Source organism: Neofelis nebulosa, chromosome 2, assembly GCF_028018385.1.
Source record: "Neofelis nebulosa isolate mNeoNeb1 chromosome 2, mNeoNeb1.pri, whole genome shotgun sequence".
Classification (NCBI taxonomy): Eukaryota; Metazoa; Chordata; class Mammalia; order Carnivora; family Felidae; genus Neofelis; species Neofelis nebulosa.
In genome coordinates, this window is record NC_080783.1 from 30,552,911 (window position 1) to 30,573,697 (window position 20,787).

At 44.8% G+C, this 20,787-nt stretch overlaps 1 protein-coding gene across 2 annotated transcripts in view; it reads right to left on the reverse strand.

Moving 5' to 3' along the window:
* Window positions 1-8,389: 8,389 nt before the first annotated feature.
* PARD3B (par-3 family cell polarity regulator beta) overlaps window positions 8,390-20,787 on the reverse strand; it is a 1,004,898-nt gene continuing 992,500 nt past the window's right edge. For both annotated transcript variants that reach the window (XM_058707885.1, XM_058707913.1), the window contains one exon: window positions 8,390-9,205. In XM_058707885.1, coding sequence (XP_058563868.1) covers window positions 8,848-9,205 — 358 coding nt within the window. In that variant the 3' untranslated portion in view covers window positions 8,390-8,847. The remainder of the gene's footprint in view (window positions 9,206-20,787) is intronic.

The following is a 20,787-nucleotide window of genomic DNA, read 5'->3' on the forward strand; positions in this document are numbered from 1 at the left end:
TGGAAAGCCAATACCCTTCCTTGCTTGGCCTGTTTACATCCTTCTCATCCTTTTAGGCCATTTAAGATGTCAGGTCTTCCATAAAACTTACCCGATCCTGTTCACACCCGGAGGCAAAAGTCAGGCTTCCCTGGCAGTGTATACTCACCATGTTCAGCCTTGAGTTTTGGTTCTTTGTGTCTGTTTTCCTCTCCAACTTGACTTGCGGGTCCTGGAGGGCCGAATCCAAGCCTTGTCTATGTCTGCAATACTCTGCAGCGTTTTACAATATCTGACATGAAGTATCTTTTGGGCAACAATTGAATCTCATTTTCTTTTTGTACTTCTTTTTTTTTTTTTAATTTTTTTTTTCAACGTTTTTTATTTATTTTTGGGACAGAGAGAGACAGAGCGTGAACGGGGGAGGGGCAGAGAGAGAGGGAGACACAGAATCGGAAACAGGCTCCAGGCTCCGAGCCATCAGCCCAGAGCCTGACGCGGGGCTCGAACTCACGGACCGCGAGATCGTGACCTGGCTGAAGTCCGACGCTTAACCGACTGCGCCACCCAGGCGCCCCATCTTTTTGTACTTCTTATTTGATCGACCAGGCAGAAGGGTCACAAAGTCGAGGGTTGTTAGGTTTCAGTTAAAACCATTGGTTATTATGCAGCAAACTTAGGTATTTGGGAGGGTCGGTAACAAGCAGCCAAGTGAAGCTTCAGTGGAAAGGGTGATAGCTGAATGTTAAACATTGATTGCTGAAGCAACTCTCTTTTTTCTCCAGAGGACATGGGCCATGCCTGATGACCTCTGAGAGTCCAGTAATTAGGAAGTCACAGGTATGATGCAAACTGGCCACGTGCCGAGGAAGGACCTTTTAATGCAAGCTGGGAGGAACCCACCCACGTTGCAAAGCAGAGAGCCCACTCAGGAGGTAGCACAGAGTGCCAGGAACATAGTGGTTTCTCAAGAAATACTCCACGAATAAAGGAAATTCACCTTTCTCCTTTGGCCCTCAATTACCTGGTTGGTTTCTTCATGCCTCAGTTTCTCCAGGTGTAAAATAAGCCTGATGTTCTTTGGATGAGAAGCACAAATTACTGTAATCATGAAACATTCAGCATGTACTATAAACAATAATTAGTGAGAATAAACATGGCCACTAAAAAAGAAATCTCCATTGTCAAGACACAAAGTTACCTCTAGGTTTTTGGATATGCCTAAATAGCGTTCATTAAATCTTTATGTTAGTACCATTCTATGTAAGACTCAGTTTCCTTGTGGAAAGTCAGGGAGCCGTTCAGTTCACCACCTACAGGTGTTGAAAGGAATAAGTAATACAAGTGATCACAAGGCACTTGCCTAAAATCCAAGGAATTATACAATAATAATAGTAATCATCTGTCACTAAAAGTATTTCCATCTTAGTCGGTTGCAAGGAATACATTTTCTCTTTACTTAAGTCTCTCTTTGCTCTCTAAATAATGCATTACCCATTGCATTTACAATCTCCTCGCCTGCTTCGTGTTTTAAATTAGAATCTGGCCTGCCCACGTGAGCTAACACCTTTTACCTCAGGAAAAATACCGGGCGATCTTTAACAACAGGACTTTGAGATTTATGGTTTGAACTGCAAGGTGGGACGTCAGCAGCGCAGCATTTCAGAAAAAGAACCCTCACACCTCATTTCTTCATTCAAATGAATTCAGCAAATATTTCTCGAGCATATAGTCAGAGCCAGGCAACGTGTTATAAATACGATACTCTTCAGAAGGCCACACGGACATGGAAACTAATCATTGTAATAGAGGTAATAAAAGTTTTATTGAGGATCTGCAGAATGTGTCTCAGTAACATTCAGGATGGAATTACCTTGTCTGGCTCAGGAGGAGGGCTCCGGAAGGAATCTTGGTGAGGTTAGTTGCAGATAACTGAATCCCTTCTAGCAAACAGAAAGGGATCGAATGTGGAAAGTTAGGTGCTTGCAAAAGTCTCGGAAGGGCTGGAGAAACAAGCTCTAGGCAAGGCTTCCAGAATGAATCTCTGAACGACAAGTCAGAACTGGCTCACGGAGGAGGTTACTAACTTTTCGAAGATCGGAAGATGCCCCGACTGTTGGTGCAGAATCGTGTTGCCTCAGCTATGATCCATGCTAACACAACGGATTGCCCTCGCACAGCCTCTTGACTCCCAGGAAGCTAGGGGGGCTGAGTATTCTTGTAGGAAACCAAACGCCTCTGTTACCCTGTTTGCCAGCAGAAGCATGCCTGGCCCTCAGTTCCATCCTCCAGAGTGTTTGGTCTGGTTGGTAGGAGCTGGGCCTCACGTGGAACAACGGCCAAGAAGAAAGCTGGAAAATGTGATCTCCAGCATTAGTGCCTCTGCCCTGCAGTAAATCCTGCTACGAGAGCATGGGATGGACGTGAAAGAGAGAGCCAGTCTCCAATTTCTGCCTTGAAGTCTTCATGGAGAACGAGCCGCTTGATCTGGGCCTTGAGGGATAAATGAGGATCCACGGGACGAAGGGCACTTTGAGCAGCTATGTTTATTGTGTGTTTCCACGGTACAGAGCTGTGAAATGCACACCTGGTTCAAATAAATAAAAGTAATTTGGAAATAACAGTAGCGCAAGCTGTAAAACTAGGAGCAACGAGACGTGAAGAGGGAGAGGCGCCAGGGACTGATGTTGCAAGGTTTGGGCTTTCAACTTTAGGTTGTAAGTAGGAAAGAGCCACCGAAAGGTTTTGAGGAGTGAGGGTGTACGTGTGTGTGTGAGCCTATGTGTGTGTGTGTGTGTACGTGAAGGGGGGCAAGGATTAACTTTCCTTGACTGCTGGGTATGTTGTCTACAGTGGTGTGCTGGTAAATGTTTAACCACTGGCTTTCTAGAGGGGAAAGAAAAAGGCCTGCTTTGTACACTACGCTGATTTCTGTGTCATAAGGCTTCCAACATGGCCTATTTCAAACTACTAATGTGGCATCACTAGACATGGGACCGGGGAGAGACGTGGACAGTCGGCTCTTGGGGACTGGCTCACGCTGGCACCAGAACTCCTGTACATGTACATGTGAGTTAATTCTCAAAACAATCGCACAAGACGTGTACTACTTTTGCTTCACAAATGGGGAAACTGGCCTAGAGAGCTAAGTAGTCACACAACTGATTAGTGCTGGAACCTCGCTTTAGATCTGGGTCTGCCTGTTTTCAAAGCCAATGTCTTTCAATAAGAGCATGCTGCCTCCGGAAGAGCAACACGCCTGGTCTGGTCTCTACTTCAGAAAAATCCCTTTGGCAGGATACAGCAGAGGTTGATATGGTAGCCGGGAGGCGTTCTAGACAATGATTAAGCGAATTGATATGTACATGTTGCGACCAAATTCTATGTACCAAGGCAGGTGCTGAGTCCGTAGAGTATAAAGGTCATAGGGAAGGAAGCATGGTCAGAGGCAAGAGATCGCAGAGAAGGCTAGTGAAGAGGCTGAGCCAAGGCAGGAAGTCAGGAAGCATGGACAGATAGAGTGAAATTGCTGGCTTTCCAGACGGGGATGGGTCGGAGGAATGGGCAGAGTTATAAATGGGAAGTCAAGGATAATTTCCAGAGTTTTGGCTTGTAACTCTGAACATGGTGGTGCCACTGGCCAGGTCAGAATCATGAGAAGCAGGCTTCTTTTGAGAAACCTTATGCTTTCAGTTTGAGCTTGTTCAGTCCAAAGGGCCTGTGGAAAGCTCGAGCGGGGATGACCAGGGGGAAAATGGAGATGCATGTGTCTGGGAAGACAGATCTGAGCTGGAGATTGTGAGCAAACCTCTCCAGAGACAGTGGCTGAAACCTCGGTGCGAATGAACTTGCAAGACACTTCTGGGAGGTCTGAGAATAATCCAGTGAAGAATCTTGGGAAACAGAGGGTTGGTTTCAAGGAGAACCCACTCAGAATCACGTTTCCCTAAGTAAGGTAAGAGTGTTATCGGCTTATAAGAGAGAGAAAGGGTCAACAGTGTTGGAGGCTGTGTGGTGAGCTGCCCGGATCCCACCTCATGAATGAAGGACAATTTTCCCAACCACTGTAAATACCTCCCAACTGCCCAGTCCTGGGTCCCATCTTCTTCCAGGAGTAGCTCATACCTACCACCCAACACAGTGGTATGAAGACCCAGCTCCTTAGTCCCAAGTTGGGACAAGTCTGAAGGGCCACTGTGGCTCCAGATTGCCCTGTGGAGCTGGCTGAGGCCCAATTTGGGAGGGTATCACTGCTCAGCTTCTCCCTTTGGCCGGCCCTGCTTCTTGCCCTGGCTTCCGTGGGTATTGAACCCAAGTGCGCTCTCGAATCAACAGCCTACATGGTCGTCTCCGTCTCGCATGTGTTTCTTGGGGAGCCCAGCACATGACAGAGGCTTCTCCTTCATGACCCCTGCCCTATGACGTTGCTGTTTAAGGGTGATCAGGACCAGACCAACCTATTCATTCGTCAAATCCTAAACCAAACAGGTGGGGACTGAAAACCAACACTCTGGTATCTTAATGAATAAAGCTTTATTTTAATGCAAAATAAAACAAGAAAAATTTGTATGTTCATATATAACAGCATCCAAAATGTTTTCTGTGGTACAAATGGGATCATTCTAAAAAGTCTGTGAAGAATTCATTCTCTGCCCCCATATGCCAAAATATGATTTCACATAATTTATCTTCAGAACTTATGAACAGACTTGGTGCCAAAAAAGTGCAGGAAAACACTAGAAGAAGTGACTGTATCCACAGTAGGGTTTGTTTTTACGTTCCAGTAGTAAACAGCACTGTGGACAACATAGATGGAACAGCACACGCTCTCAGAGCTGAGTGAGGAGACAGTCTCGGTCTTTGGGCTTAGTTCACTGTGCACTCCAGGCTCGGGAGTTAAGCCCATCTTTAAAAGTCAGGAGCTGTGTGATTCTATCACTATTTAAGGACATGAGGGAGAAAAGAGTTTCCCTTAGAAGTAGTAGCTGCATATGAGATTCTAGGCTTATTTTAGATATCTATCTTTTATTCTCCTTTTTTTTTTTTTTCCTTCAGAGAGGTGACTTTGTAGGGATATCTTATGGAGACTCCTCTTTCTGGTCTCATTGTGGCATCATTTCCAACTAAGTCGGTGGGAACTGGGAGGGCAGAGAAGTACTCCCGTGGCTGGTTCTGGATCCCACTCCCTCCTGCCTAATTGCACCAAGTCTGGACCTTTTGTTGCTCCTGGACTCAAAAGCAGTAGGGTGTCTACCCAATTTAGCACCAATTTGAGGGCAGTTCGTTGCGGATTTCAGAGTTTAATGCCTACGGGGATTTTATAGGCATACATCCCTCCCCAAACTGTGCAGATCTCTCTATCCGCCCTGAAAGGCTAAGATGTCTCTCCAAAGAAAACAACTGCTGGGGCTACAGGTTAGGGGAACGAATGCCCCTCAAAGGCCGGATCCTTATTATGCACATAGACTCCATGCATGACAGCTCCTCAAGTTGTCAGATGCATTTCCTTCAGAAGATAGTTCAACAAGTTCACAGATCTTTGAAGGGAATAATGAGTCATGTTTTAATTTTATTTAGTTGGTGGCACAAAGAGAGACACAAGGAAGTTTCCAACCTCCTTTATCGGGCAGCATGCATGGTTTCCTCCATGGGGTCATGGTGGGTCTGTGGATCTCCTCACACCCTTGATTATAAGATCTTTGCTCCATGCTGTCCTGTGGGGTCAACGCATGTTGACTTACATATCTAAGAATAATGTGCTTCACGGTAATTTTATTTTCCAATTTTTGTTTGTTACTCGATTATGATATAAGAAGGTGCTCCTGTCTTTGAGATTGCCTTTCATCCACTGATTTAATATTGAGGGGAACCAATTTTCTGCCAAGGGTGATATTGCCACAGTCCAATGGCGCAAGGGGTTAACGAGATGCAGTGTTTCTCTTCCTGGCAGAGGACTGAATTCTCCTGCATCTAAAAGTTTGCAATGGTCTGCTCCCTTTCCCATCTCCCCTCCTGCAAAAAGGGATAAACAAGAGCTCCTTCAAATATCTCACGACTCAAGGCCAAAACATCATTTCCAGGCCTCAGCGACCCAGCAGTCAGATCAGGAGTCGGGTGGGTGTGTGCTGATGGGTTTGCAGCTCACTGTGCTACTCTGTTCCTGTGGGGAGGGGTGTTATGGTATTCTGAGCAACGAGCAGACACCAGATTGAGTCTCGCCAAGGCCATAAATAAATGGGGAACTACTTCCTGCTACTGGGCACCTACTGACTACGGGCTGGCCTTCTAAACACTCTAAACCACCAGTTCTCCTAGATACTGGGAGAGAGTTCTGCAGCCTCTGGGTGCTGGCAAGTGGAGGGCTGGTTCACAGGCTCTTATGAAGCCTACATTCGAGCTGTTCTTAACGTGGCCTGGCTTGATGGAGCCTCTGTGACGCACACGTGTGCTTCTTTCGGGCGGGGTCAAATTGGGCGTGTATTGTCCTTCAAGCAAGAAAACGGCTGTCATCTCGTTTTTGTCCACTTGAAGAGCAGTTTCAAATCACTGGCTGCCCCGCAGGATTAGCAAATGTTTTATTGACTGTGAATACAGCACAAGACCGTATTTGGTGCAGCTTGCCCCGAGCCTGTGAGCAGGAGGCATTGTGCAACGTGGGGAAGATGCGCATTCTTCCTACAAGGGCCACTCCTCCAACACGCACAGGATATCTCACCCTCTCGCACTGCCTCTGGCTGCCTCTCGTGTGGCCTTGGCCTTAATCCAGAAGGAGACTCCTGGCTTGGCTATGTCTAATAGCCTAGAGAAATTTGACTCAAAATGCAACATGCCCAAGAGCTGATTTTAACGCTCCCAAGCGCGTTACATTTCCCTCACTTTATCCTTCTCTTCCTGGAAGTTTATTTATTTCGAGGGTAAAGTGTCATTCAGCGTGTTGGCAGAGAAGCCCGGGAGCTCACCTGCCCCTCACCTCTAGGTGAGCAGGGCCTGAGCCCCTCAACCTCCGTGCACACGTTGCAAAAGGTCTAAGGTGCCTGGCTCAAGAGGGATGACAGATGGAGAAGACCAACTTGACAGTCTATTTATTAAGATGGTCAAGGCAATTGTACTTTAGAAAATGATACCTCTTAAAGTCCAGTAAATAACACTATTTATGTCTAAAACCAGCAGCTGCTTCATTCCTGGTAATAGAACTCTATTTTAAATTAAAAAAACACCTAAACTGGGTTGGATACTCTATAGTTAATAATACTATAATTTATTAAGTCCTTTCAGGCAGAGGTATTCTAATCTCAGCCAAAACATGTCTAAATGGAACTCAATACTTTTTTTGTTTTGTGGTGTTTTGAGGGAATGGAGAAGGAGCGGCAAGGCTTTACGTCTCTTAAGAGCCATTTGCCCCCAGATTTTGCTGTTTCTCAGTCTTCTGTTGTGTTCTCATTTGGGTCAGGTTGGAAGTTTTAGAAGTCTTGCTGAAATAAGTAGAAAATCACTGCAAAGCTCAAAGGAAATGGGATGGGTTTTAGAGGGCGGGGTGTCAGCTTTTCCAAGCCATAAAGACCTTCTAGTCCCAGTTGGAGATGCTGGCCCGGCCTGGGTGCTCCCCCGACTTTTGTTAATGAAATACAGCGGATGTAGAATGATCTGGTTTTATGCCTCTTTTCCTTTCCCCTCTGATTTTTTTTTTCCTTTTTATTTCCTTCCTCATCAAACTTTCCAGAAAGCATTTTTATCTTACATTCTCCATACTGGTAATCACATACCTTCACACATACACACACGCATACACATACACACACACACAGTCAGTCACTGCCATCTACCACTCCCTGGTCATCAATCCCAGAGGCCACAGTCAGCCCCTCCCTGTCCCCGGGTACAGATGGCACTGTTTGGCACTGAGTGTGGAATTGGCATCTCCGGATCGTTGCTTCCTGTGTGACCTAAGCAACAAGCCTCTCTTTTCCAACTACATTTTAGCCCTCAAGTGGGAGCCTTAAAGTCGAGGCCCCGGTTCCAGTAATTACAGGCAGGAGATTTGGAGATGGTTCTGAAACCGGATATCTCCATGCAATCACGCCTGGGACTCGGGGGAAGGAAGGTGAGGATCAGGGGATTTTCAGCCCTCTTAACCTGATAGCCTTGGTCCTTGGACTATATTCCTTCTGGAATCTCTGACTAGCTTTAAATATTCTCTCAGGACACTAATACTGCATTCGTGTTGTGTTTATATATATATATATATATATATATATATATATATATATATATATATATACATATGGCAAGGAAATGTAAAATACTTATACCAGACGAGTGGTACGAGGAACCTGAGAAATTCTACAAAGAGAGAAATGCAGTCTTCTTCTGGGTATAAACATTTCAAAGAGATCACTAGTCATGTCTGCTGTTGGTTTGTTTTCTCAATGAGAAAACTACTCATTTAAGACACCCATATTTGCAGCCACTCTCAGGTGGCTGAGGCTCAGCCTCTGAGAGTCTCTGTGCTGCCAGTTCCATGGGGCTTGTGCGCACCAGGAAGGCACTTGTGGTATGTCCATTGTTCTTTGTTACTTGCCTGTTTACCTGCCGCTCTCACGGAATTGAACAATTCTAAATGCATTTCAGATCTCAGGCAGTACTGTTTTGATGGACCCTGTCCTTTCTCTTCCTTCTGATCCCCCGTCCTCCTGTCCCCTCCTTTTTCCCTCTGGTTAGCAGTCAAGTGTTGCAACCTCGGTGAGAAGAACCTATCTGTGCCCTGGAGAATTCTGAACAGGAGGAAGGTCTTACAGTCTAGGAAGGGCAAAGGTGATGTTAGCCGTCTCCCCTTCTGGGCTGGGCTGGGCTGGGCGTGGTGATATTCAGTTACACAGCTGCAGTCATGGGGTTCTTCTGCCTGGGATCCTGGGCTCGGTAGGGATACTGGTCCGGGCTGCCCCCTCGGGGCCCTGGTCTACCCATTTCCTGATAGGCTGGCACTCTGGGGTGCTGAGGAGGGGAAGGCGGGACATCTTGTCGGAAGGGTCCTTTATGCTGGGGGGCTGGTGGAGGAGGGTAGTACTGAGGATACCGGAGGTCTGCAAGCCTCAGATCCGGGGGACGTGGGTAGCTCCCTTTGGGAGGATGCACAGGATGAGCCCCTGGGTAATACGGGAGCTCCCTTTCTTTGTAGAGCCCTCGAGGTGTGGCCGTCAGATAGTCTATAGGATCAGCTGGTCCTCCCCTGGAAAGAGAAGAACAGACACATATCAGTAGCTGCTAAGGGAGCTGCCCAACCGAAGACCCCGTTCCTCAGCCTCCTGCGTAGTTTGGCGTGGTCATTGACTAGGCCTGGCCCATGGGACGTGAACAGAAGTGGTGTGTGCCCTTAAAGAGAAGAGAGGGAATCTTCTTCTTCCCCTCTCCCCTTCCTGTTGGCCATCGGAGTGGCCGTTTTTAACTACAAGGGGCGCACTTTGGCTCCCTTACAGCTAGGATCATTGGACCTGCCCCCTTCTCTGCCCCCCTGAAGCCTGTCACGGGTAGTGGGAGAAATGTGCAGGTTATTCAGAGTTATACAGTTCCCAGGGGCTGTACTCATCTCTAGGTCTGTGGGGGTGCTTTTGACATGGACCATAGTCTTGGTCTAACTCCGGTTAGCTTCTGGGCCACCCCTATGTGCTCTCCCCTCTCTACAGTTCCTAGACAAAGTCCTGAGTCAGAGCTGGGGATTATCCACGTAGCACCTTGATAGAAAGCAATTCTACCGCGAAGTCAAGAAGTACCAGTAGCAGAGTGGGAAAAGCCAAACCAGCTGTAAGTTGCATTGTGTAATGAGTAGGCACACAGAAAGGTCCAGCGCAACAATAAACACTAACAGAAAGTGACCCTGTCTGGATCTCTCTACTAAGACAACAAGCATCTTCTGTTCCATTTGCTACAACAGAAGCAATACGTCTCCAAACAGCGTACAGATGACTGCATCTTATCTAGCCTGGGGTTAAACAGATGAGTTCTGTTTGCAGCTCTTAAAATCCCATAAACCTTCTGTGCACGTATTCACCACCACCATCACCAGATCCTTCCCACATTCCACCACTCTGCCTGTTATAATTTTTTGAAGGAAAAAAAAAAAGCAACAATAATAATTAATGAAAATCTCTTCAATGTCTGAGTACAAATTGGTAGAACACTTGGAAGAAATGACAGAGCTAGAAGAATACGGCGTCTGTGGTTCATCAAGCACTGTCAATGAGGGTCGAAATCACCCTGTAATCTGCAGAATCTGACGTTAAAACAGCTCTGTAAGTTCCCCAAATCAATGAAGGGTTGACGAGCTCCGAGTGTGGGTGCGTGTGGAAAGCCGCGTGTGAGGACATTCATAAGGATGAACAATAGAACTCTCGCTCTACTGTTTTATGTCTTAATTTGGCTATACGTAATAATGAAAGATCCTTCAGCTTGGGGTAATCTAGTTAGAGTTTTCAGATAAAAAAATTAAATTGTTTGTGTACAAGCTATTATAGCATCAACTGCTATTATTCAGCGCAGTTTGCTTTGCTCTATTTTAAATTGCCCATGACAAATAGAGCACAAATGCATAATCTGTCACTCCAGCCCTGGGAAATAGAGGATCAGGGTTACATCTCCCCTTTCCTTTACAATTTTATCTTTGATTTAGAAAACTTCCAGCATTCGCTAGATCTTTTGTCATAAAATATTGTAAGCACCAACACCCCCCCCTCCCCGCCCCCACCGCCGCTCTCATTTCTATTTCCTTTTGGTTCATGCTGGAGATTTCTGAAACACTTAAAAAAAAAAATCCTTAACCTGTGCTTTCTCTCGAAATCTACTGAAGCTATTTCTCTGCATGAAGTGAAACATGTGGTTTTTCTGCACTCATTTTAAGCCCTTGGGATAAATCACTGACATTTGTAACACACAAACATTATCTGCCTTAAAATGAACATACAACCCATGCTCCCTCTGGACCCTCTTAGCGGGAATGTTTCCTGTTTAAAATGGAAAGAGAGAAAGGAGGGATTCCAGGCCTTGGACGTTTAGGGTCCTGTTCTTTCCCTGGAGATTTCTCTCCTTTAAAACAGAACATTATAAAAGACAGGCACACCTTGTTGGTTTTTTTTTATTTATTTTTTTATTTTTGGAGAGACAACCCAGATCAAGTGGTGACGGGGCAGAAGCCACCCTGAATGTGCTGTGACAGCACAGGCTGTGTGCTTGTGGTGGGGGTGGGGCGGGAACAGTCATCTCCTCTCCCACACCTCACCCCTGCGACTCGTCCACTCTCATAGCAAGGGGCAGGCAGGCTTCCCCCGGGCAGATGGGAAAGAACTCAAGAGTTTTGGGGTTCCGTATCCCTTTCTCTGAGGGGAGGTTTTACGGCTGGGGGTTTGCTTACATGTGGCAGAAACCAAGTGAGGTAGCTGCTCTTTGTCAAGAAATGAAATCATGGAAACTGTCTTTTCCCGTAGAACTCATCAAAACAGTTATTGTTTTTAATTTTTCATAGAGAAGAAAAACAATGAGCTGGCCTATAAAAACACTGTTTAAGGTTCAAAGCGTGCTAGAGGAATTTTTCTTTCTTTGATGGGGGGGGGTGCTGCTGTTGTTTATAATAACTTTTTGCTCAAAACTGGGTATTTCTTACAGACTTTTGCCAGAACAACTTCTAAGTGCTGGTGAGAATTGTCTGTGTACCTCTGTGCACACGCAGGCTGACACAGACACAGCCACACACATGAAAAGAAAATAAAAAAGCCCTCCTCGTTACCTTGATAGCATAAAAAAAGGAGAAGAAAGAGCTGAAATTTTAGCTCTGTTGATCTTGAGTTTTCCTTTCTTGGTTTCTTTATTTGGGTGAAATTTAGTGTTTGTAGGAAAGCGCAAAAGCCGATCCATTCTGGGGCCTAAGAAATGTTATCAGAGTGACTGATGTTGCATGTTGTGAACCAACCCTGAGAGATTCAGGGGCATCCTCCTCCGGAGACTGATGAAAACAAGGACCCACATAGCGAATGTATCTCTACTTCATGACCCCTCATTTTTCAGGTGACCTCCTGAGTTTTATTTGGATGTGTTATTAGCTTTCATAAAAAACACTTTCAATTGAAAATTTCACTCTGGAACCATCTTTGCCTAAGGAAGGAAAAAGTCTATATTTGCTTTCTTTATAATAGAACTCTTTGGGGAAGTTATCCCGAAAATATCTATATTTTTATCTTTTTCTTTACTAACATTTTTTTTTTTTAAATTTTAATTTGAGAGAGGGCCTACAAGTGAGGGAGAGGGGCAGAGGGAGGGAGGGGGGAGAGAAAGAGGGAGGGAAAAGGGGAGGGAGGGAAAGAGAGAGAGGGAGAGAGAGAGAGAGAGAGAGAGAGAGAGAGAGAGAGAGAATCTCAAGCAGGCTCCACGCTCAGTGCAGACTCAGAGCCTGTTGACAGGCTCGATCCCACGACCCTGGGATCATGACCTGAGCTGAAATCAAGAATCAGATGCTCAACCGACCGAGTCACCCAGGCGCCCTGAAAATATCTATATTTTTTAAATGTCAATGATTTTTTTCCACATTTTTCACTGTTCACTTTTTTTCCTATTTTATTCTTGATTAGGCTCATTTCTTTTTTTTAAATTTTTTTTTACTGTTTTTATTTATTTTTGAGACAGAGAGAGACAGAGCGTGAGCAGGGGAGGGTCAGAGAGAGAGGGAGACACAGAATCCGAAGCAGGCTCCAGGCTCCAAGCTGTCAGCACAGAGCCCGACGTGGGGCTCGAGCTCACGGACCGTGAGATCATGACCTGAGCCGAAGTCGGACGCTTAACCAACTGAGCCACCCAGGCGCCCCTAGGCTCATTTCTGGAGGCCAAAAGAGTCAGCTTTTTCCTGGAGGAATCACAGGAAGTAGCTCAGTTATACATTTTCCAATCCCACAGATGCAGATGCTAACCTTTAAGCCGAAACATCGCAATGCTGTATGGTGTTGATACGGGAAGAAAGAGTAACGATCCCTTACTTTACATGAGGTTTGTCTGTTTTTGCCATCTCACTATGTTACTATTCTTCATTAAGGAAAACAGGGGCTGAAAACCAGAGGCTGAGCAAGTCAGAGAGCCAGCCCCTGGGTACCAACAGTCTTCACTCTACGGAAAGACATAAGGCATGCTCCAATATTTGCTAAGACAATCCTGTGTGGGGAAAGGGCTCAGTATGGGATAAATCAAGTCACTGGCAAAACCTCATAACTAGGAATGGCGTGGCTATATTTCCTGGAATAGATGAAGGGACATGAGCAATTTTGAGCCCTCCCATCTGCCCCTGCTCTCCCTACTCCTCCCTTTCTCAACTGCAAAGAAAATCTCTTTTTTCTGCACTCACCCCAGTAGGTCATTCTCACCTTACATGGGTGAAAGACTTGTTATATACTGGACTAGAGCACAAGCATCTTGAAGGAACTGAGTCTCGTATATCTGGTGATCTCCCTCTGAGCTGGGCACATGGCTTTATGTATCTAGGCTCATAAATAAATGTACGTTGAATTTGTTAAGGAGAGTTTAAAGAGAAAACCCACAAACAAGCACGATAACCGTACAGGGTCAGAGGTGTATGTAAGGTGTGGAAATAAGTCAGTGGGTAGAAAAATAAAAGGAAGTGATGGACTCTCATTGACAGCCAGAGTTTGGCAATGGTTGAGATACGACTGGTCTCTATTTTTTCCGGTTTTATTGAGAAATAATCGACATACATCACTGTACAAGTTTAAGATGCACAGCCTGATGGTTTGATTTACAAATATGTGAAGTTATTACCACAAGTTTTAGCTAACATCCATCTTCTCATATTGCTATGATAAAAAGAAAAGAAAGAAGAAAAGAAAAAAGGGAAAAAATTCTCCTTGTGATAAGAACTCTTAGGATTTACACTCTTAACAGCTTTCCTATATACCATATGGCAGTGTTAGCTACAGTCATCATGCTGTGCATTACATGTGTATTACATGGTCTCTAATTTTTAAAGGAGGAAGGAGGGAGGGAGAAAAAGCTGGTGGGCTGGAAAAAAGTGTTGGATTGGGTCCAACATGGAATAGCTATAAACTTTATCAGGGCATGGGTTAGTGTATTTGTCTTGTTTTCCAAGAACAAGAGTATACTCTGTTGTCTTGTATCATACTTGAAACATAGTATGTGCTTAATAAACCTTGGGCTCACATTTAATTGCCTTGACTCACCAGTGAGGTCAATATGATCAACTAGTACAGGTTAAGTGTATTTATTCAAAAATCTTTCATGGATTGTTTTTATTATTATCCAGCAAGGAGATTTTCTTTGTTTTTGTTATAAACACAATAATCTAAGAACACTGCCATGTGTACATTTAAAAATACAGTATATAGGGTCCCAAAGGCCTTAGGAGGGTAATGTCAAAGGTGAAAATCAGGTGTAATCACCACAGTTTCAAGTACCTGGCCTTGAGGATTGATGAACATGAACCAGAGGTACAGGGGATGTCCAGGCCCCATCTGTCACAGTACTTCCCAACCTTTTCTTGACTGGAACACACATGATGGATGACTTTCATATAAGCCACCGGAGCCCAAGAGAGGCAGAAGCTAGGCTTATGCAAACTTCCTTACCACCTGTGGGAACACAACGCCCTTCCCTCCCACTCAAGAAAGAACAAGGGGATTCAAGAACAATGGGAGCAACATTATGAAAGGAGAAAACTCAAATCTGTTATAATTTATTAAAATAAGTTATTTGCAACCTTCAGTTCAAGTATCAGTAACAAATCCTTGCAATACAGAGCCGATCATAATTCACCTACGTGACTCAATGCTGAGCTCAAGAACCATCACTGTCTCTCATCTGATGAGCTTCTTTTAGGAGAAGAAAGGACAGGTGAAGTTGAAGAAGGACAGGGGAGAAACAACTCAGATTGAGACCCACTGGTGACTCGAAGAGAGTTTGCTTTGAGAAGGGATAAGTTCAGCAGGCACAAAAAGTGTGAAAGTCATAAAGAAATTATGAGAAAAGGTGAATACGTCCATCTTAGGCATCAGCATCACCTTTCTCACTTGAGGAAAAACTTCCAAAAGGCAGATTCTTGTTCCTCTTATTTTCTGTAAAATACCATTGTGCTATTAGCAGCCAACACAAAGACAATTTCTTAACTTGCAAGGTAGCCTTTATGGATTTCCTTTTTTGGCAATAATGGACTGTGACCAAATTTGGGGTTCAGATGGGAGGAAGCAACATGATGTAAAACTCCCGGTGCTAAGAGAGGTACTTGTACCCCTTAGCAGAAAGCTGACATCTGGCAAAGCCATACTACTCTGAAGCATGCCACACATGGATTATTTAGCGGCTGATCTGATGCCGATGCTTTGTTCTGCAGTTCTTCTACAAATATGGCAAAGCTAAAAGAAGATCAGCACAAACTAATACATTTGTAGGCGCTTGAGCTGCCCGTGTTATGTAGACAGAGATGCTTTTAGTCTGTGTTTGGAATTCCTTCGGTGTCAGGTTTCCAGTTACCAGGACTTCACCCTTCATTCAGGCATGAATGTGGTTGGCCAGGATTAGCAGAGCCCTCTGCAAGGTATATTACATGGCTTTGATTTTTGCAGATTTTGCAGAATCATAAAATATCATGATCATTTGATGGCTTGTGTTATAGAAATGATTTTGGGAAAAAAAAATCTCCCTTTCATCACTCACATTTCCCATTGCGATATGAAGAGAGGGCTCTTACTCTTTGTTAAGAACTAGAGTGGGAAGAGATTGATCAGTAGATGTTTTTGGCCCTTGTTGACACCAAGGAAATGTTTGGAAAGAAAATGAAGGTAGAATGATAATGACTCAGTGCTCGGAAGACATTTCTACAACACTTTAAGACAGTAACTTCGATCGCCTGCATTTAATTCCTTTTTGAGTGTTTTTCAGCAATGGCCCCCCAAACACGAATTTAGTTATTAACAAATCACATGTGCCAGCCACAAAGATGGGATCTGATGTAACCCTTTAGCAGATATTATCTGGAGAAGGGTCCCTACCAATGTTTCATCATATCAGATGGTGGGAGGTATTCCCGAAAAATGGTCCCGCCAAACTAATGTCCTTTATGAGGGTGTGTGAGGCTTCTGGTGGGTGCAGAGGACAATTAGGAGGGGCTGCATGAAAGCGTATAAGGAGAAGGAATCCCATGGAAAACTAGAACTTGTGAGTGGCCGCAAACAAAGTCATGAACTCCATCTGAACGATAGCTGCCTACAATTACCCTGTGGTGTTTTTAGCCACAGAAGAGGTTTCTTTAAAGAGAATGACAACCAAAGGAACAAATCATCATAACTTGTTAGGCCACTAAAATCATCTCTCTCTCTTTCTATTGTAACAGCGGTCTCAGAATTTCAATGCCTAAACACCGAGGATTTCATCCAATTGTCACGCAAGAGACAACGGTTCAATTTCAAGGTCAGACTGAGAGGGCCGACAGGTTCAACAGTGTAGGGTCCTGAATTCTAAAGACAATTTCTCCTGCCCCTTAGGAGAAGCACTACATAGTTTCTTGTCCAAGGTTACTGCCTGGAGACAGGACATTCTAGGAGAAAAACACGTCGTTCGTGAGAGCTGCTTTTTCTTGATCAATTTAGATTATATGTATTTTTAGAGTCATACATACAATTTTTGGATAAGATACTCATGTATCTTATCCAAAGATATTCAGATATTTAGATATTCATGTCACTGCCACATCTTTACCTGCCCCTGTTCCTCTGCCATTAAGGTCTAAAGCTTGGGCAATAAGGAGATTTGGGTATAAACTACCTTCAGTCTTAGATCATCAGAATCCCTCTTCAGGAAGGGTACTTAAATACTTCCGTGATCGTGTTGTGTGTGTTTGGGTCAGGAAGAGCTTCTCTATCATTTCACTGAGACCCGAGAGAATCCTGCCACCACAGTTCTCCTATTCTTCAATTTAGAAGCAGAAATATAAGCGCTGAGAGGAGCTACCACCCTTCATGAGCTCAGGAATAGCTTCAGAAGAAGCCTCATTTAGAACTTCAGAGATATGAAACCCATGAATCACTTTCCCGAGGGCCTACAGCAGGTCATTTTCTCCCCATTAATGCTTGTTCCTTACAGCAACTCTACAAGGTAGGTACTATTATTGTTTCTGGTTTGCAGATGAGGAAACTAAAGAACAGAGAGGTTAAGTAACTTGACGGAAGTCATACAGGAAGTAGCAGGGTCTAGATTCAAGCCCAGGCAGACCGACCTAGAGGCAACATGCTTAACCACTAACCTAGACCATTCACCCTCTAATCTTTCTTTCTTCTCACTGTTCACGATGTGCCCAGTCAAGGCAGGTAAGAAGGAATTCACAGATATTTTGCTGACATGGCTGGGGAACAGTGGGTGAGTGAGAAGTCGTTCAGAGCGGAGAGGCTGTTTGGAACCTGGTCGTGGAGGGGACCAGAATACCAGGGGTGGTGTGGGGAGCATTAGGACTGTGATTTTCATTCAGGGAGTGATGTGAATTACCTGTGGGATGGATGGGATGCCTCCACTTGGAGGTTCCTTAGGCAGCTCAAATCTTACAGGTACAAAATTAAACCATTACCTTCCCCCCAAATCTGTTGCTCCTCCTGTGGTCCCTTTGGAGAATGATATGATCGACACAGCAACATCAGAAATGGTATAGGTCCTCCTCTCTGTCCTGCCCACTCCAGCCAGACATCGGGTTCTAGAAAATGCTCTTTTGAGTATTCTTGGCTGTCCGTCCTCACTGGTCAGCCTTGCTTTAAAAGCTCACACCGCCTTTTCAGCTAGGCTAGCAATCGTATATTAGGACTAGCGGACGGGCAGGCAAAGCTATGGGCCAGCTTCACAAAAGAGCAGTTCAACACTGTAAAGCCAGGAGAATGTGAATCCAAAGGACAGTTGGATTTTGTAACCAACTCTGAAGCAATTTTGATCGTATTGTACTTACTCTCACATGAAAACATGGCACCGTTTGTAAAGACAGGTGAATTCAGTTTTCTTCTGGGGACTGTGTGCGCGTTTACATTTTTTGGATGTGATACTCTCAAATTGAAATCCTGACAACTACCAAGAAGTTTTCGCTTGTACCTGAATATAAGGTCTGCTGTCAGCCTTTTTATTTTTTTCCTCTCAAGATCAAGTAATCTCTTCTCCCAAAGTTATAAGACTAAGTGAGGCTTATATAACATATTTCATAAACCTCTGCGTTCACTTTCTGCCTTAAGAAATGAGCATATTAGGGATGCCTGGGTGGCTCAGTTGGTTGGGTGTCCAGCTTAGGCTCAGGTCATGATCTCGTGGTCTGTGGGTTCGAGCCCAGCATCGGGTCCTGTGCTGACAGCTCAGAGCCTGGAACCTGCTTCAGATTCTGTGTCTCTCTCTCTCTCTCTGTTCCACCCCCTTCCCCATGCCCTGTGTGTGTGTGTCTCTCTCTCTCAAAAAATAAATAAAATTAAAACAAATAAAAAAGAAAGAAATGAGCATGTGCGTGTTAGCATTTAATTTATAAGGTAGTTGAGGAGACAAATGGACCAGGGACCATATAGAAATGAGGAGAGCTGGGTTCACTCTTGGGTAGGAAGAATTTGACATCAGCACCTCCACATAATGCCTTGATTCCATCTCCATACATGTTTCCTGTGAAAAGGGTTTTCCTCATCCTTCTCTCAACAGTGACATGAGCTTCTTGGTCCCACCCTCCACCGTGGGACCAAGGGCACACTGAAGGAGGTACAGCCTGGCCCCAGAGCTCCATTCAGGGGGAGTTTGGATTTTGGAAATGGACCCAGTCACCATCGGCTTGGGTACATTTTGGAAATTTCTGGTATAACAGTCTTCCTGATGCCCCGCACCAAGGCAATGGGCCCATTCTCCAGTTTCCACCAGATAATAGATGGGACGTGCTTTTGGCCTCTCCATAGTAAATGTGATGTGGAGTTGAAGCGCCTCAGGACAATTTTCACCAAAGTCCAGAGGGTTGTTCGGGGCCTTCATCTCCTGTCTGTGCTAAGCAGGTTCCAAAGCCCCAGGCTGGGCCTGGTGGGCACGCAGGCATCTCGGCTCTTGGCCCCACTCGGCCTGCCGGTCTGGAATCTAGCTCGTTATTTGGCAGAGAGCTTTGGAGATAGCACCAGCATGACGGGTTCTATATAATATCACATTCTATTCAGCTTTCATTTTTGCAGATGAAATGGATTTATAGCACAAAGGTTACTGAACTGTATTGTCAACATGATTTTCAACAAATAATAAAAGTTATTAGGAGAGTCTTAGGTGCCGGCGACTCGTGCGGAGCTCGCCCATCTGGCCTTGGTCTCCTCCTCCTCTGATTGTTATGTGGCTGGTAAAGACTGGTTATTAGTGTCATTACAAACCTTTTACTTCCAAATTCTCTTTTTATTGAAACCAGAGCATTCTTTGTTATTCCTCTCTCTGCCTTAGGATGGCCCGACTGTCAACCCGGCTTCTTTGGGTTCCATGCTTGCCTTTGATGCTGGTAAAATTGGGCAGCTAGCAAATCAAGGCTTATCATAACTCCACCTGATTGGGGCTATGAAATGACTCTGCTCTCATCATCATTCCGCCTTCATCATCATCATCATCATCATCTTCTTTTTGGTCTCCAGTGTTCTTGTATAGTTATTGTCCTGAGCCTTTACACAAGCCCCCTCCCGTGCTCCCGCCTCCACTCCTTTTAGCGAAAGGACTTGGGTCCAGAGCCATTGATGAGTGCTTTTAAAAAAGACAGAGCAAGACAAGCTTTTACCGTGAGTGAGCGCCTTCAGATGTTATTTCATCCTACATTTGTTCTCTAACTCCCTGATTTATTGATTTATTCCTCGAGCAATTCGAAGAAAACTGTAAATTCGCCCTGGCTTCTATTTCTCTGCGTGCTGCCTTGCTCTCAGCCACATTTGGTGACAGCACATATGCCAAAAGCAGTGATTCCCGCCTGTTTTATCGCATGCATTCTATTATCAGCACGGTGGCAACCTGATTTCTTAAAATCAGTCACGGAGCCGAAGCTTTAATAATTTAAATAAAAGCTTACCATAGAAAAGCAAATATTTACATATTTGAGTCGTCTAATTGAAAGAAATCAATTAAAAGCAAATGCCGAAGTCATTTAAAACTAAAGAGCCATTACCAAATAAACTGTTATTTACCGTTTGCCCCCACGCCGGCTTGTTTGCAAACTTCAGGAGACTTGGGAATCCAGGCTCTCCCTTTGCTGTTGTGGACCTGACGTGCTGGGCCTACCAGCCTTTTCGGAACTAGATCTCATGCGTCTGTGCGGGTGGGAGGCACTCTCAGGATGTGCTCTAGTGGGGAGAGCGTGGGGCTCAGAGACAGAGGTTGGGCTTGGACTGAGCAAGGCACCGCAGGGAAATACGAACCAGGTAACTTGACTTTTCCTGAACCTCACTTGAGCTCCTAAGTGAAGTGGGGATAGCATGACGGCCTTTCCCGCCCCCCCCCCCCCCCCCCTTGCAGGAACCGGGTAAGAAAGAACACACAGACCAATCACACTGAGATACTCAATACTCCTTGAATTTGAAGTCACACTCGGTCAGTTTTAAAAGAAATAAAGCTGCGTCTTCCATATGGAGTTTAAAGGGACTCCAAAGACCTAGAATGAGCAAGTAAACAAATTCATAAGCAAATCTGAAATTTATGACTGAGCGCTAACGGACCCTGTGCATCCTATTCTATGGAAGTATGTGTCGACATAGGAAATCCTCTAACAGAGATTGCAACTTATATATAGGC